The sequence below is a fragment of the Budorcas taxicolor genome, chromosome 22 (assembly GCF_023091745.1).
Source record: "Budorcas taxicolor isolate Tak-1 chromosome 22, Takin1.1, whole genome shotgun sequence".
NCBI classification, from domain to species: domain Eukaryota; kingdom Metazoa; phylum Chordata; class Mammalia; order Artiodactyla; family Bovidae; genus Budorcas; species Budorcas taxicolor.
In genome coordinates this window covers 46,229,316-46,244,364 of record NC_068931.1, presented here as the reverse complement: position 1 = coordinate 46,244,364, position 15,049 = coordinate 46,229,316, and the positions used below count along the sequence as shown (strand labels likewise).

At 44.2% G+C, this 15,049-nt stretch overlaps 1 protein-coding gene across 1 annotated transcript in view; it reads left to right on the top strand.

The window, feature by feature from the left end:
* Window positions 1-15,049, top strand: part of EPG5 (ectopic P-granules 5 autophagy tethering factor) — a 138,374-nt gene that overhangs the window by 44,042 nt on the left and 79,283 nt on the right. The window contains 7 exon segments of the mRNA XM_052660349.1: window positions 7,455-7,599; window positions 7,832-8,029; window positions 8,410-8,520; window positions 9,612-9,734; window positions 10,626-10,792; window positions 11,734-11,955; window positions 13,751-13,874. Of these exon segments, the coding sequence (XP_052516309.1) occupies window positions 7,455-7,599; window positions 7,832-8,029; window positions 8,410-8,520; window positions 9,612-9,734; window positions 10,626-10,792; window positions 11,734-11,955; window positions 13,751-13,874 (1,090 nt within the window).

Genomic DNA, 15,049 nt, shown 5'->3' with positions numbered 1-15,049 from the left:
CAGGAAGCAACAGTGATTACTGGACATGGAACAACCGACTGGTTCCAAGTAGGAAATGGAGTCCGTCAAGGCTGTATATTGTCACCCTGCTTATTTAACTTCTATGCAGAGTACATCATGAGAAACGCAGGGATGGAAGAAGCACAAGCTGGAATCAAGATTGCCAGGAGAAATATCAATAACCTCAGATATGCAGATGACACCACCCTTATGGTAGAAAGTGAAGAGGGACTAAAAAGCCTCTTCATGAAAGTGAAAGAGGAGAGTGAAAAAGCTGGTTTAAAGCTCAACATTCAGAAAACGAAGATCATGGCATGTGGTCCCATCACTTCATGGCAAATAGATGGGGAAACAGTGGAAAGAGTGTTAGACTCTTTTTGCGGGGGCTCCAAAATCACTGTAGATGGTGACTGCAACCATGAAATTAAAAGACGCTTACTCCTTGGAAGAAAAGTTATGACCAACCTAGAAGGCAATGGCAGCCCACTCCAGTACTCTTGCCTGGCAAATCCCATGGACGGAGGAGCCTGGTAGGCTGCAGTCCATGGGGTTGCTAGGAGTCGGACACGACTGAGCAACTTCACTTTCACTTTTCACTTTCATGCATTGGAGAAGGAAATGGCAACCCACTCCAGTGTTCTTGCCTGGAGGATCCCAGGGACGGGGGAGCCTGGTGGGCTGCTGTCTATGGGGTCGCACAGAGTTGAACACGACTGAAGCAACTTAGCAGCATCAGCAGAGAACATATTGAAAAGCAGAGACATTACTTTGCCAACAAAGGTCAGTCTAGTCAAGGCTATGGTTTTTCCAGTGGTCATGTATGGATGCGAGAGTTGGACTATGAAGAAAGCTGAGTGCCGAAGAATTGATGCTTTTGAACTGTGGTGTTGGAGAAAACTCCTGAGAGTCCCTTGGGCTGCAAGGAGATCCAACCAGTCTGTTCTGAAGGAGATCAGCCCTGGGTGTTCTTTGGAAGGAATGATGCTAAAGCTGAAACTCCAGTACTTTGGCCACCTCATGCAAAGAGTTGACTCATTGGAAAAGACCCTGGTGCTGGGAGGGATTGGGGGCAGGAGGAGAAGGGGACGACCAAGGATGAGATGGCTGGATGGCGTCACTGACTCGATGGACGTGAGTCTGAGTGAACTCTGGGAGTTGGTGATGGACAGGGAGGCCTGGCGTGCTGCGATCATGGTGTCACAAAGAGTCGGAGACGACTGAGTAAACTGAACTGAACCATAACATATACGTGAATGTATTATAAAAAGTTAAAATTTATCAACAGTTAAACACACAAGGAGAGACCATACATGATGCCGTTCACAGTTGAGAGAAGTAGGAACAAACCTAAATAGACAATATTAATTTATAGCTGCATAAATTAACTAGTACAATCTGTACTACTGTAATAATTTTGTAGCCACCTCCTGTTGGACTTCCAGGTGGCTTTGAGGTAAAGAATCCATCTGCAACGCAGAAGACGCAGGAGATGTGGGTTCATTCCCTAGGTGGGGAAGATCCCCTGGAGGAGGAAATGGCAACCCACTCCAGTATTCTTGCCTGGAAAAATCCCATGGACAGAAGAGCCTGGAGGGCTATAGTCCTTGGGGTCGCAAAGAGTTAGCATGACTGAGCGTGCACGCATGCACCTGTTGCCGTCAGGGTGCACTCAAGTGAGTATCCACCCGACACGCTGTGTGACGCTAATCATCTCCAAGTGAGCAGTTTGTTTCTCCAGTAAATGTTGCATCACAGTAATAAGTGACTTCTTGCAGTTCTCGAATCATTTTCATTGTGTTTAGTGCAATACTTGTAAGCCTTAAGTAACACCAGGGGACTGCTAATGATTCTGAAAGTGCTCCCAAGAAGCAGAGAAAAGTCATGACATTACAAGAAAAAGCTGAATTGCTTGATATGTACCGTAGATTGAGGTCTGCAGCTGCATTGCCTGTCATTTCAAGATAAATGAATCGGGTGTAGGGACCACTGTAAAAAGAAAGAAAAGGAAATTCATGAAGCTGTCACGACAGCTATACCAGCAGGTGCTGAAACATTGCACTTTTTGTGAAACTCCTTTTTATCTCATTGAAAGTACAGCTTTTATTTGAGCACAGGATGGCTCTAAGAAAGACATACGTATAGGTCCTAATGTGATTAGGGAAAAGTCAAAGTTGTTATATGACAACTTAAAGCAAAAGGCAGGTGAAGGCTCTAAAGCTGGAGAATTCAGTTCCAGTAGAATATGGTTTGATAATTTTAGAAGTAGTTTGGCTTTAAAACGTGAAGATAACAGGAGAAGCAGCTTCTGTCAACCGAGGTAGCAGACGAGTTCCCAGATGCCATTACAAATATCATTGAGGAGAAAGGATCTCTGCCTGAACAGGTTTTGAATTCAGATGAAATGCCCTATTCTGGAAAAAAATGCTACAAAGGACATTTGTTAGCAAGGAAGGAAGGGAAGCAGGCATCAAGATTGAAGGCAGGAAGGGATATGGTAATTCTGCTGTTTTGTGTAAATGCAATTGGGATTACCATCAGGACTGCCCTTATCTGTAAACCTGTTGACCCCCGAGCCTTGAAGGGAAAAGATAAACACTAGCTCCCAGTCTTTGGGGTGTACAAGAAGGCCTGGGTAGAGAGAACCTTTTTTCTTGATTAGTTCCTTCAAGCTTTGTCTGCCTTGCCAGTAAAGGACTCCTTTTTGAAATTCTTTTGATACTGGACATACACAACCTCATGAGTTCCACACTGAAGGCATCATAGTGATCTCTTTGCTCTCAAACACACCATCTCTAATTCAGTTTGTACCTTAGGAGGTCATAAGGACCTTTAAGGCTCATTATACATGGTACTTTATGGAAATAGTTGTCAACGCTATGGAAGAGAACCCTAGTAGAGAGAAAATCATGAAAATCTGGAAGGATTATGCCATTTAAGATGCTATTGTCGTTATAGAAACAAGCATGAAAAGAAACTTCCTTAGTATTTCAGTGGCTAAGACTTCATGCTCACAATGCAGGGGGCCTGGATTCGATTCCTATTCAGGGAACCAGATCCCACATGCTGCAACTAAGAGTTCGCCTGTTACAACTAAAGATCCCGCATGCCTCAACTGATAACCTAGCGCAGCCAAATAAATACATAAATATTAAAAAAGAAAGGGGAAAAACCCCTGGAAGCCATCAGCCCTAAATAATAAATTCCTGTTGGAGAAAAGTGTGTTCAGAGGTTGTGCATGACTTCATGATTTATGACAGAGACAGTCAAGGAAATCATGAAAGGGATTGTGGGTATGGCAAAGAAGGTGGGGGTGGGGTAAGGGTTTCAAGAAATGGATCTTGCAGAAATTCAAGAGCTAATAGACAGCATACCAGAGGAGTTAACAGAAGATGATTTGATTGGCACGGGTGCTTCTGAACCAGTACCAGCTGATCAGGAAGAAGCAGTGCCAGAAAACAGTTAACACTGACAGTCTGGCAGAAGGTTCCGATCACTGAAGACTGATCTCGACCTCTTTTACAACACAAACCCTTCTATGATACAGGCTCTGAAATTAGAGCAAATGGGGAAGGAGGACTGATACTGTATAGAAGAAATATTTTGGGAGAAATGAAGAAGCAAAGAAGTCAGAAATTTCAGTGTATTTCTCTAAAGTTACACTGAGTGTGCCTGCCTCTCCTCTTCCCCTTCCACCTCCTCTACTTCCTCCACCTCTGCCGCTCCTGAGACAGCAAGACCCACCCCTCCTTTTGCTCGTCCTCAGCCTGCTCAGTGGGACGATAATGAAGATAAAGACTTTTATGATGATCCACTTCCACTATTTACTATTTCCGACAGTAAATAGTCATAATGCTCTACACCGATAAACTTACCTGTTGGGTATGTATGTGTCTTTGTGTGGAAATCTGACAACTGTATGGCAAGAACGGTATGAGACGATTTTGAGTCCTCATCCTCGTCACCTAAGTATTCATCGTGTGGTACGTGCTGTGCAAGACTAGTGTTAAATGAATAGCCTCTCCTTACATGGGCACGAGGTGAGTGACGTTTAATATTAAATGAGCAATGTGTTAGTTTTCTTACCGTTGTACACCTTTGCTTTCAAAGAATTGCACAGTATGCTTCTCTCTCATAATTGGAGAAATGGTATTCCACCTGTCATCACAGATAAGTGGTTTTTAAAACAATGTAACGTTTACAGTACTGTATTATGAATATGACCATCATACTCTCTGTGATTAAATTTTTATAACAAATCATTCATTAGTATACAGGCTAGATAATTTTGAAACTGTCATATTGATTATACTAGGCTACCATAGAACAGTCAGGTTGCTGCTTCTTCATTACTAATGCGTGAATGGTTATTATACCTGTAAGTACATGTCAATTTCTTTTTCACACTGTCTTTTCATTTTTGTTGTCTGGTGTTAATAGGTGTAGCATCTACAGGGTTTTATAGCATATAAGGCAGTATTGATGTAGGTGCTGATAGATGGTTCGCCTTGTAAACAGATGATGTAAGCTTATAGTATCAGTGGATACAGTACAGTACTGTAAATGTATTTTCTCTTATGATTTTCATAACATTAACTTTATGATAAGAGTATAGTATATAATACATACAGCATAAAATAAGTGTTAATTGACTGTTTATGTTGTTGGTAAGGCTTCTGGTCAGCAGTAAGCTATTAATAGTTAAGTTTTGGGGGCAGTCAAAAGTTATACGTGAATTTTTAAGTGCATGAGACATCAATACCTGTAGCCCTGTGGATTTAAGGCTCATCTATAGGTGGCAAAAGTATATGGAATCATGGTAAAAAAAAAATAGCTGCTTAGGGAGGAAAAAGAATTAAGGATGAGTAATTGCACATGGTGAGAGTCCAGTACAAACCTGTTGCCAGGAAGGGACTGTATTGGCTCATGTGATTAGAAAACAAGGCTCATGATAACATCAGGTCATTCTGAAGTGGCGGTTCTCAACTTGTGGAGTTTTGACCCTCAGGGGACACTTGATATTGTCTAGAGATCAGTGTGGCTCAGCGATGAAGAATCTGCCTGCAGTGCAGGAGCCGTGCGTTCGATCCCTGGGTTGGAAAGATCCCCTGGAGGAGGAAACCCATTCCAGTATTCTTGCCTGGGAAATCCCATAGTTGGGGGAGCCTGGCGGGCTACAGTCCATGGGGTCGCAAGGAGCAGACCCAGCGTAGTGATTAAACACCAAGAGATCATTTTGGTTGTCACAGCCTGGTTGGGAGTGGAGCAGGTAGGGCAGGTGGTTGGGAGGAGGGGATTTAGGGGACGACTGAGGGAAGCTGCTACTGATAGCTGGTGGATAGAGGCCAGAGGTGTACTGAACATTCCACAGTGCACAGGAGAGCCCTTTCCGGTAATCAGCCGTCCCAACGTGGCAGTAGCTGCAAAGCTGAGAGGCGGTGGGTTAGTGCTTCTCTGTGTGTGTGTCTGCCCTCCCAGGTCCCTTGGCCCTGCTTCTGTCTCTTTCAGGCCTTCTCTTGCAGGTGTACTTTGTCTAGGGGAATGAAACTATGTGGCTACAGAGAGAACTAGGCAAAGGCAAATGTTTTTCTTCGTCATTATTCCTTATGATAATGATTCCCGATTGGTCTGACTCATCTGCTTTCCCTGTGCCTGTCGCTGTGTCCGTGGGTTTGCCCAGTCGTGGGAGGACAGTGTACAGGGATTCTGTATTGAAAGTCTCTGCCTCCCACAAATCTAGTGTGGAGGCAGGACAGTTCCCCTGACCAGAGGCGGTGTTACTAGAAGTGAGACAGGCTACTCGGGCGAGCAGAAACAACAGGTGGCCCACTGATACAACTTTGTGGAAGAGGTGGGTTTCTAATTGAGCTTTGGAGCGCCTGTAGGCCTTGGGCCAGTGGAGAGAACCTGGCCTTTTCGGTATCCGCGGGGGGTGATAGGAGGGTCTGGAGAAGGCCAGGCTGGGGAGGAGCATGGCAGGAGGGAGCTGGGAGGAGGCCATCTGGCTGGGGCCTTTGGAAGAGTGAGGAAGGCGGAGGTGAGGCCCGATGAGGAGGCCCGATGGCAGAGGCAGGCAGTGTGTCCAGAGACATGAGGGGGACACTACAGTTTTCCCATTGGGTGTCATTTCAAACAGTGTGTCACAGACTTGCCCCGGATGAGACTTAACCGAGAGGTTATTAAGTATGGATTCCCAGCTCCTCCCCCAGATATTCTGCCTTAGAAAGAACGCATCAGGAACTTGGGACCTGTTTTTGTGAAACCAGCATTCTAGGCACCGGGCAGGTCTGAGGCCACTCGTGTCCTGGTTAGCACGTAGCTTTCAGGGTGCTCGTGTGTGGGGTGTGCCCTCACCCCAGCACTCTAGTGTGGACACAGGCGAGTTCCTTCACTGTCAGAGCCTCCATTCTTTATTTGTTTGATGAGATAATATTCTTTCTCAAACAGGCTGAGTGTAAGGATTAAGTGATACGCCAGAAGTTTGATGCCTGCTTGGAACAATTTTAATAAATTGCCTTTAGGGTTTTGTGATCTGGGGCATTAGATTGAAAATTAGATTGAATGGTCTATTTTGCCGCCCTCCCTCCCAATGCTAAGTTTTGAGTGAAGGTGAATCCTTCCTGGCTCCGTTTCCAGTGCTCGCTTCTCTGCCCTTGAATGCTCACACGAGCTCTGCTCTCTGAACTCTTACAGGGCTGCATTGTGCTGGTCCTGTCATAGCTTTTCTTTTCCACTCGAGTGGAGTTTGGCCTGCATCGTGCCAGCTGTGAAGTTATCACATCCTGGGGATGCGGTTCCCAGTTTTAAGTGTCAGGAAGGAAAATGGTGGTGCTGTGGGAGAGGTTAATGGGTTAGACATGTTTTAGGTGCAGGGAGGCGGTCAGGAAGTCTCCTCTGAGGAGGGACGTTTCAGATGAGAGATGAGGGCCGAGTAGGAGTTTGTCAGGTTAGGTGTGGGGGAAGTGTTTCAGGCAGAAAACCCGGCAGAGACAAAGGCCCTAGGCTAGGATGGAGCCTGGTGCACCCAGGGAATGAGTCTGTAACTGAATTATGATATCTGCACACACACATACCCCACCCCTGCTGCCCAGTGTCCCATATACCACCAGATTGCAGGGTGATTCTGCAGACATGTCTGCTTTTGTCAGTGGGAGTGGGAAGGGGATGGAGTGGTGCTTTGGGTGTTTTCCCCTCTAATGCTCTTTAACTTGCACAGGTTTATGTGTCCTAGACCTGTTTCACTGCACGTTTATAGGTGGGTAGATTTAACCCATGTCAAACTGGAAAACTTTATTCTTCTGAAATTCCTGAAGATTTCTATCAGAATTCCTGAATAGAGCTTTAGTCTAAAAATGGGGCCATATTAGTGTTTTCCGTTTCTCATCGGTAATTAGCCACTGGAGATTCTGCTGACTTCCAGTCGGGAGGTAGAGAGAGTTGTCGTGTGTGCTCCGCAGGTTTCTGTCACACCTCCTCCTGTTCCTGCACTTGGACAGCGGGGTCCCCCAGGGTGTCACGCAGCAGGTCACCCACAAGGTGGCACAGCACCTGACAGGAGCCAGCCACGGGGACAACGTGAAGCTTCTCAACAGCATGATTCAGGTCAGGGTCCCGCCAGCCCCCAAGGGTACCCTCGCCTGCCTTCCTGATCAGATGCCCCTGGTGCCAGCACGTCTCTGTGTGTTGGTCATTTCAGAGCCCTTGGCACAGTGCTTTTGGTCAAGGAAGGCAGCAGATCTGGGTTTTGTAATGGAGCTAGATGTTATTTTATTTGTGTTTTAAGGGTGGGAGGCTAGTTATTGCCTTTCTCATCACCTGAGCCCTTTTTCCATAGGCCCACATTTCTGTAAGCACTCAGCCCAATGAAGTGGGCCCGGTAGCTGTATTGGAGTTCTGGGTTCAGGCTCTCATAAGCCAGCATCTTTGGTACCGGGAACAACCCATCCTCTTCCTCATGGACCATTTGTGTAAAACAGCTTTTCAGTTGAGGCAAGAAGACTGTGTGCAGAAATTGCTCTACCAGCAACATAAGGTAAACCTGCTGCGGAGTTTATCTTTGTCTACAGCTAGAAAGCAACCTTCCAAGGAGGCTCCCCCCATGCATCCTTCTCAGTGCTGCTCTGTGCCCACTGCCTTTTTAAAGCCCTGCCTTAACGGTGTCTTATCCAGAAACCGTAGTCTGCTAGCATGGATCCTTATAAAGCCAAAGAAGGACACCCTAGGAGGAGCCCTGCTCATTCATTACAGTTGCCTATGATGTGGGATTATCACTGCTGGTAGACTAATTACTGGACTCTGTATTTTACCTGAATTGTCTGCTGGCATAAGATAATTGCTGTGCTCTTGAAAAGCTCATTGGTTCTGCTTTTTAAAAGCCGCCTCTCTCTGCTCCACATGCTCTCCCTGGTGTAGAATGCTTTGGGCTACCACTGTGACCGGAGTCTGCTGTCCTCTTTGGTGAGCTGGATCCTGGCAGGCAACATCACTCCTTCCTTTGTGGAGGGCTTGGCCACGCCCACTCAGGTAGGAGACCTGCTGTGGATCTCTTGTTATCTCTGTATACTTCAGTATTGTTATTATCCTTACCTACATTGCTAATAGCCTAAAATATCTAACATCTATTCAGCACTTACTACACGTAAGAATGCTTTTTCATTTATTCCTCACAGTAGCCCTCTGTTGAGGTTTTCACAGGGGCATTAACTGAGGTTTAGCAGAGTCAAGTGGTTGGCTCAGGATCGAATAGCTTGTTATCAAAACTCCAGCTGCCTGACTGCAGAGCCTGCCCAGCAGCAGGACAGAATGGTTAAGATGCTGGAGCCAGACTGCCCGGGACTCAGCCTCGGTTGTGCTGTTTGCTAGCCCTGTGCCTTGGAAACTGGCTTACTCTTTGTCCTCACAGTCCTCAACAGTCAAATGAGTGTAATGTTATTACTAGGTGTTGGTTGTTTTTATTGTTATCATCATTTTCATTAATTCACCACATTGTTTTTATCATTATTACCACCTCTTGGACTTTGTGTGTCCAATTCTGTCTTTGCTTTATCACTTAAATAAGTAGTAGCATTCTTTAACTTCCTGTCAGAGTCTTACCTGCTGCTCCTCCTCATACCTCTTGGGATCCAGCTGAGACAAACTCCATGTTGTTATCTGCATATATCTCTGGTATTTCCATCTTTTGATGAGCTGATTCTCTGATCAGACATGCCTTCCTCTCTGGTCTCTGTGTAGAGCCTTGTCTGATATATTTATCTTCTCTGATCCCACCTCCTTTCTCTAGTTTCCCATAGCGCTTGACCTCTGATGCAACACTCACACTTGTCACTTTACATTTTGGTTACTTAAACATTACTCTTGTCTCCCCTGGTTAAGGGCAGTTGCTAAAGTAGCCTTTCCAAAGGAATTTAATGTTTTTCAGTAGCCTATTTTATATAAATTTTTATCTGTGATACAAGTAGAAATAGGTTTAGAAAAGCTATGTGTCAATTTTAGAAACTGTAAATGTGTTGATTGAAATCTGTGATAGCAAAGGTGTTAATCTGTGGAATATGAAGGCGTGTTTTCCTGTCTGAATTGGAGCTCGTTCCCCTCATGTTTACCTGGTGTCCTTGCAGGTCTGGTTTGCGTGGACAGTTCTGAACATGGAATCCATCTTTGAAGAAGACTCCCAACTCCGAAGAGTTGTTGAAGGGGAATTGGTTATAAACTCCGCATTTACGCCCGACCAAGCTCTGAAGGTGCAAATAGCAGTTCTGCATTTGAGTGGTAGAAGGTGGTTCACACTTTGATGCCGATGGGTTCACCTGTAGCTTTTGGACTTCTGTGTTTTCTTTTGTTGGGAATGTTTGGGAAGCACAATAACTGTTCTAATGCTTAACATGGTGAATTGAAGTGTATATTTCCTTCCCGAGGTTTATGTAACATCGGGAGTCACAACTTTTATAATTTGAGGCTGTGTCCACTGCATGTATGAATGGGACTGCCTTTGTTTTAGAGCATCAGAATCCCCTAGAGAGCTTGTTAAGAATCTGATTCCTGGACCCCAACTTCTGAGATTCTGAATCTGGAATGGGATAAGGAATTTATTTTTAGAAACTCCCTAGCTGATCCTTAGGCTCACTAAAGTGTGAGAAAAACTGGAATAAGTCTTTAGAATTTAAGACCTTCTGTTTTAGGGTCCTGTAGTGTAGACTGTGCTTTTGGATTTCAGAGCCTGTCAAGGTATTTATCATTCTTGAACATCCATTTAAAAATCTAAATTTTCAAGACATTGATAAAGTTTGTAAAATTTACTTTAGCTTTCATATTACTCTTGCACTATAGTGTTTTACATAGAAAGGAATGGAAAGGTATGGAAATGAGATTAGACTCAGTGATGCTTAAGACTCAGTCCAGTTCTGGGGTTTGTGGAATTTTTAACAGAAAAAAGGCTGCCCCACGTGTGTTGTTACTGGGAACGTTAAAGTGTTAGCTAGAGGGCTAGGAAAGTAAGGTTTATATGACTCTTTTTTTTCCCCCATATTAAATCGAAACACAGTGGTTAGCATTTCATTTGAGTCACTTAGGAAGAGCAGACCATTTGCAGATGTGATCATTACGTGGTTGCTCAAAGCCCGTCTCTCTTATAGAAAGCCCAGGCTCAGCTGAAGCTCCCCATCGTCCCGTCCCTGCAGAGGCTACTGATCTATCGCTGGGCCCAGCAGGCCCTCCTCACGCCTTCTGACCATCCTCTTCTGCCACTCATATGGCAGAAGTTCTTCCTCCTGTATCTTCACCGCCCAGGACCGCAGTATGGGTATGGTACCCAGTGTGGTAGGGAATTGGTTCCTGCCTTTGCCCTGCTCTGCTGCACTGTGTTCTCACATTGTGACATGGGAATGAGAGGCATTCTCTGGCTCAGAGCCTCCCTTCTTTCCTGTTTCACATCTGTTAGACTGGACCTTTTCTGAGTTCAGGGTATCTTGGGGCAGCTCTCACTTTATCACCCCCCATACCCAGTTTGGTGAAGACAACACCCTGGAACTGTGCAGAGTTTATCAGAGAGCCTCTGGAGTCCCACACTGAGGCTGCTTGTGTGGCCATGGTGGGGCTTGTTCGAAGAGACCTGTGATGCTCGTGTGTGTGTGCTAAGTCGCTTCAGTCATGTCCAACACTTTGCGACCCCATGGACTGTGCCCTCCCAGGCTCCTCTGTCCATAGGATTCTCCAGACAAGAACACTGGAGTAAATTGCTGTGCCCTTCTCCAGGGGATCTTCCCGACCTGGGGATCAAATCCACGGCTCTTGCATCTCCTGCTTTGGGAGGCAGGTTCTTTACTGCTCGTTCCCCCACAGTAATGCAGGTATGGACAAAGGCCAGGACTTGCCTCACATGACCATTGCTGTCTGGCTCCAGCTCAGTGTTTCTGCTTCACTCGCACTCCCTAACTCACCCTCTTTGAAACATACAGATGGTGATTCTTCATCACTTCTGTTTTCAACTGAATGCAAGTTCAAGAAGAGGTTCTGTCTTTAAACACTTCTGTATCTCTGAGTGGTGACAGTATCTTGAATTTGCATAGCATTTCATTCTTTTAAAAGCTGCTTTTATATGCATCATATTGTTGGAGCCTCATTATAACCATTGAGGTAAAAATGATACGTATTAATAAAATGAGTTGTTAATGGACTGTAATGTTATGTCACATAGAGAGTCTTGTGTTGATCCTAGTGTGCTCTTTGCTTTCATTTTTTAAGGTTACCTATAGATGGTTGTATTGGAAGGAGGTTTTTTCAAAGCCCTGCTCATATCAGTTTGTTGAAAGAAATGAAGAGGCGCCTGACAGAGGTGGCTGACTTCCACCACGCTGCGAGCAAGGCCCTCCGCGTTCCAGCAGAGGGCAGTGAAGGGCCGCCAGCGAGCCAGGCTGGCACCCTTGCTTACCTGACTTCACCAGAACTGCACACAGAGCTTGTGAGGTGAGGCATGACTATTTAACCATTTATGCTGTTGTTTGTGGCACAGGTACTTGGATACTCGTGCTGGATTGTTGATTTGTGTTATAACTGCTCTTAACCTGTTAGATTGACTATGGAAGGTGGTTTTGACTATAGGTTTGTATCTTGTAATGTTTCTCTTTTGTATTTCTTATGAGAAGTGAATCAGCATTTTGGATATACTCTGTGAAGTGCCTGGAGTCTGACTGAACGCTTTTAAACTGGAGGGCTGGTGACCTCTTTTATTTCTTTACTTAGTAACAGAAGCAAACCAAAACTAGTGATCATAACAAGTTTACTAGTATAGTCTGCTAGGATAGTTCTCTAAAAGAAGTAAATGACCCAGGCAGAGTTCTTTAAATGGGGTTCATAGACCCTCTAGGGAATTCTGGGATTAACCTGGGGTGCAGTAGATTCATAATCTTCCAAAACTGCTTCTGAAAAACATACTCAGTATTTGCACACACTGTAAAGGGTTAAGAACTCAGAGGTAATTTTGTGTCCCCTTCACACTGTTTTTCTACCTTTCATTTGTAAGCTTGATGTAAACCAGATATTAATCTCATAAATATGTCTTAATAAAAATAACTCTTAATAATGAACTCAATACAAAATGAATACAAAAGTCTCAGTGAGGAAACCCAGTGTTTCAGCCCAGCTCTCAGACTTTAGGCTTGATTGACCTCAAAGCCTTAGAGCTTCTCTCTGCCTCCAGAATAATTTCTCCCTGTCTCTTGCTTGCTTGAAAGAAAATTTCTTTTTGCTGGGCTTAACCAGTGGGAAGGCTTTATCTTTGAACATTTAGATCAGCTAAGAAAGTCTTTGATGTCCCCTTTTGCCTTCTGGCATGTTGTGAAGTATATAGCCCAGGCAGAAGCTGCATGAGAGCTCTGTCCCTGCCTTTCCCCTTTAAGAACCTCAAAGCCGTGTCCCTGGGTCTCTTCCTAGAGGCTGCTGTCAGCGTGAAGGTGGTATTTTTCCACTTCATTGCGTAAAGCGCAGCCACACTACCTTCTGGTCTCCACCTGGTACTTTGTGTGTAATATGTGTGCTGTAGACAACTTTGGTACCTGTTGCTGCAAACAGCTGCTTAAAATACCAGTGATCTGAGCTAAATAGACTGTGTTCCTTGTAAAACCAAAAAATAAAAACAAAGGAAGCATCATTAAATTTTTAAAAAAAATTTTACTGGAAAATAGAGAATTTTTTTTTTTTCTTTTCCCTGTTTCTAGCTGTTTTCTTTTATTCTTTCTTCATGGGAACAGGGTGCAAACATGCTGTTGGCTCTATTTGTGATTCCTTGAGGCAGGAAATTGATATTTAGCCTAAAGCTGGCAGAGTCTTCCGATGCATAAGTTTAAAATGGCTTTTAATGTTTTCTCTGAAAGATGGCAAATGTGTTTATTGGAATGTGATTTACACCTTTCCAATTGCCCAGGAGAGAAAAACTCCGAATTCACATCCTTGATCTGTGTTAAAGTCACCTTCTCTAGTTATTTTTTCTGTGTACTATATTTAACCCTCTTTTGTAATAGAGTTCACAGAGCCCTTTCTTCATACTTTTTGTATTAGCAATTATTATTGCGTCATATTTAAATGATTTGTGACCTGTCTTTCTCCCTTGCTGGCCCTTCTTGGGAGTGGAAACATTTTCTATGTTATGTGCTTCTAAACTTCTATCTTTTAGTGCTGGTGTTCCTAGAGATGTAAGAGACTTCATTTGCTTTCACATCTTTTTGTGTTTTATATAATTATTATTATTATTTTTTTCCTTTAGGCTCTTCAATGTGTATATATTATGGCTAGAAGATGAAAATTTTCAAAAAGGAGATACCTATATCCCTTCTCTGCCAAAGCATTATGACAGTCACCGGCTAGCAAAAGTGATGCAGAATCAGCAGGTGACAGTATATAGCAGTGTCTTTTTTAGCATATCTAATTGTAATTTGAATTGGTCACTCTTGTAACTTAATGGTAAAACCACTTATTGATATGGAAATGGGCTCATTGGGATGGTCTCTTTTTTTTGGTGGTGGTTTTCTCAGTATGTAAATGAGTCTTTAAAAAAATTCATTCACTTATTTGTTAATTTTTGGTTGGGCTGGGTCTGTTCTCCTTGCAGTCTTTTTCCAGGTGTGGCGAGCAGGGGCTACTCTCTGGCTGTGGCGTACAGGCTTCTCCTTGCAGGGCTGCTCTTGTGGAGCGTGGGGTCTAGGTTCATGGGCTTCAGTGGTTGCAGCTCTGCAGCTCTTGAGCTTAGTTGCTCCACAGTATGTGGAATCTTCTTGGACTAGGGATCTAACCCATGTCTCCTGCACTGGCAGGCAGATTCCTATCCACTGTACCACAGTGAAAGTCTGTAAATGATTTTTTTGAAAGCAGTTTGTTGCCAGAATCTCGGCTCTCTGTGCACCAATGCCAAACAGAAATACAGAGACAGAGTTATGGAGGAGAAGGAAAGAGTGGCTTTATTACTTTGCCAGGCAAAGGGGGAACACAGTAGGTTATCGCCTCAAGAACTATGCCCTCCTCTCTGGTGAGTAAGGAGAGGTTGTATAGTCAGGCAGGGGTATATGATAAGGATAAAGGCAGTAACAGTCTTGGATTCTTCTTCTGCAGTTTCAAAAGGGCAGGATTGCCGACAAGGTAGAGTGTGTGCAAGGTCTTCGATCACGCTGTTAATGTGCTGCACTCTGTGCATCAGCAACCTTGGGAAACCCAGCAATGGCACAGGGCTGGAAAAGATTAGTTTTCCTTCCAGTCCCAAAGAAGGGCAATGCCAAAGAATGTTCAAACCAGCAAACAATTGCACTCATTTCACACGCTAGCAAAGTAATGTTCAAAATCCTTCAAGCTAGACTTAAACAGTACGTGAACTCAGAAATTCCAGATGTACAAGCTGGATTCAGAAAAGGCAGAGATCAAATTGCCGACATTTCATTGGAGAAAGCAAACAAGTCCAGAAAAACATCTGTTTCTTCATTGACTATGCTAAAGCCTTTGACTGTGGATTACAGCAAATTGTGGAAAATTCTTAAAGAGATGGGAATACCAGACCACCTTACCTGTCTCCTGA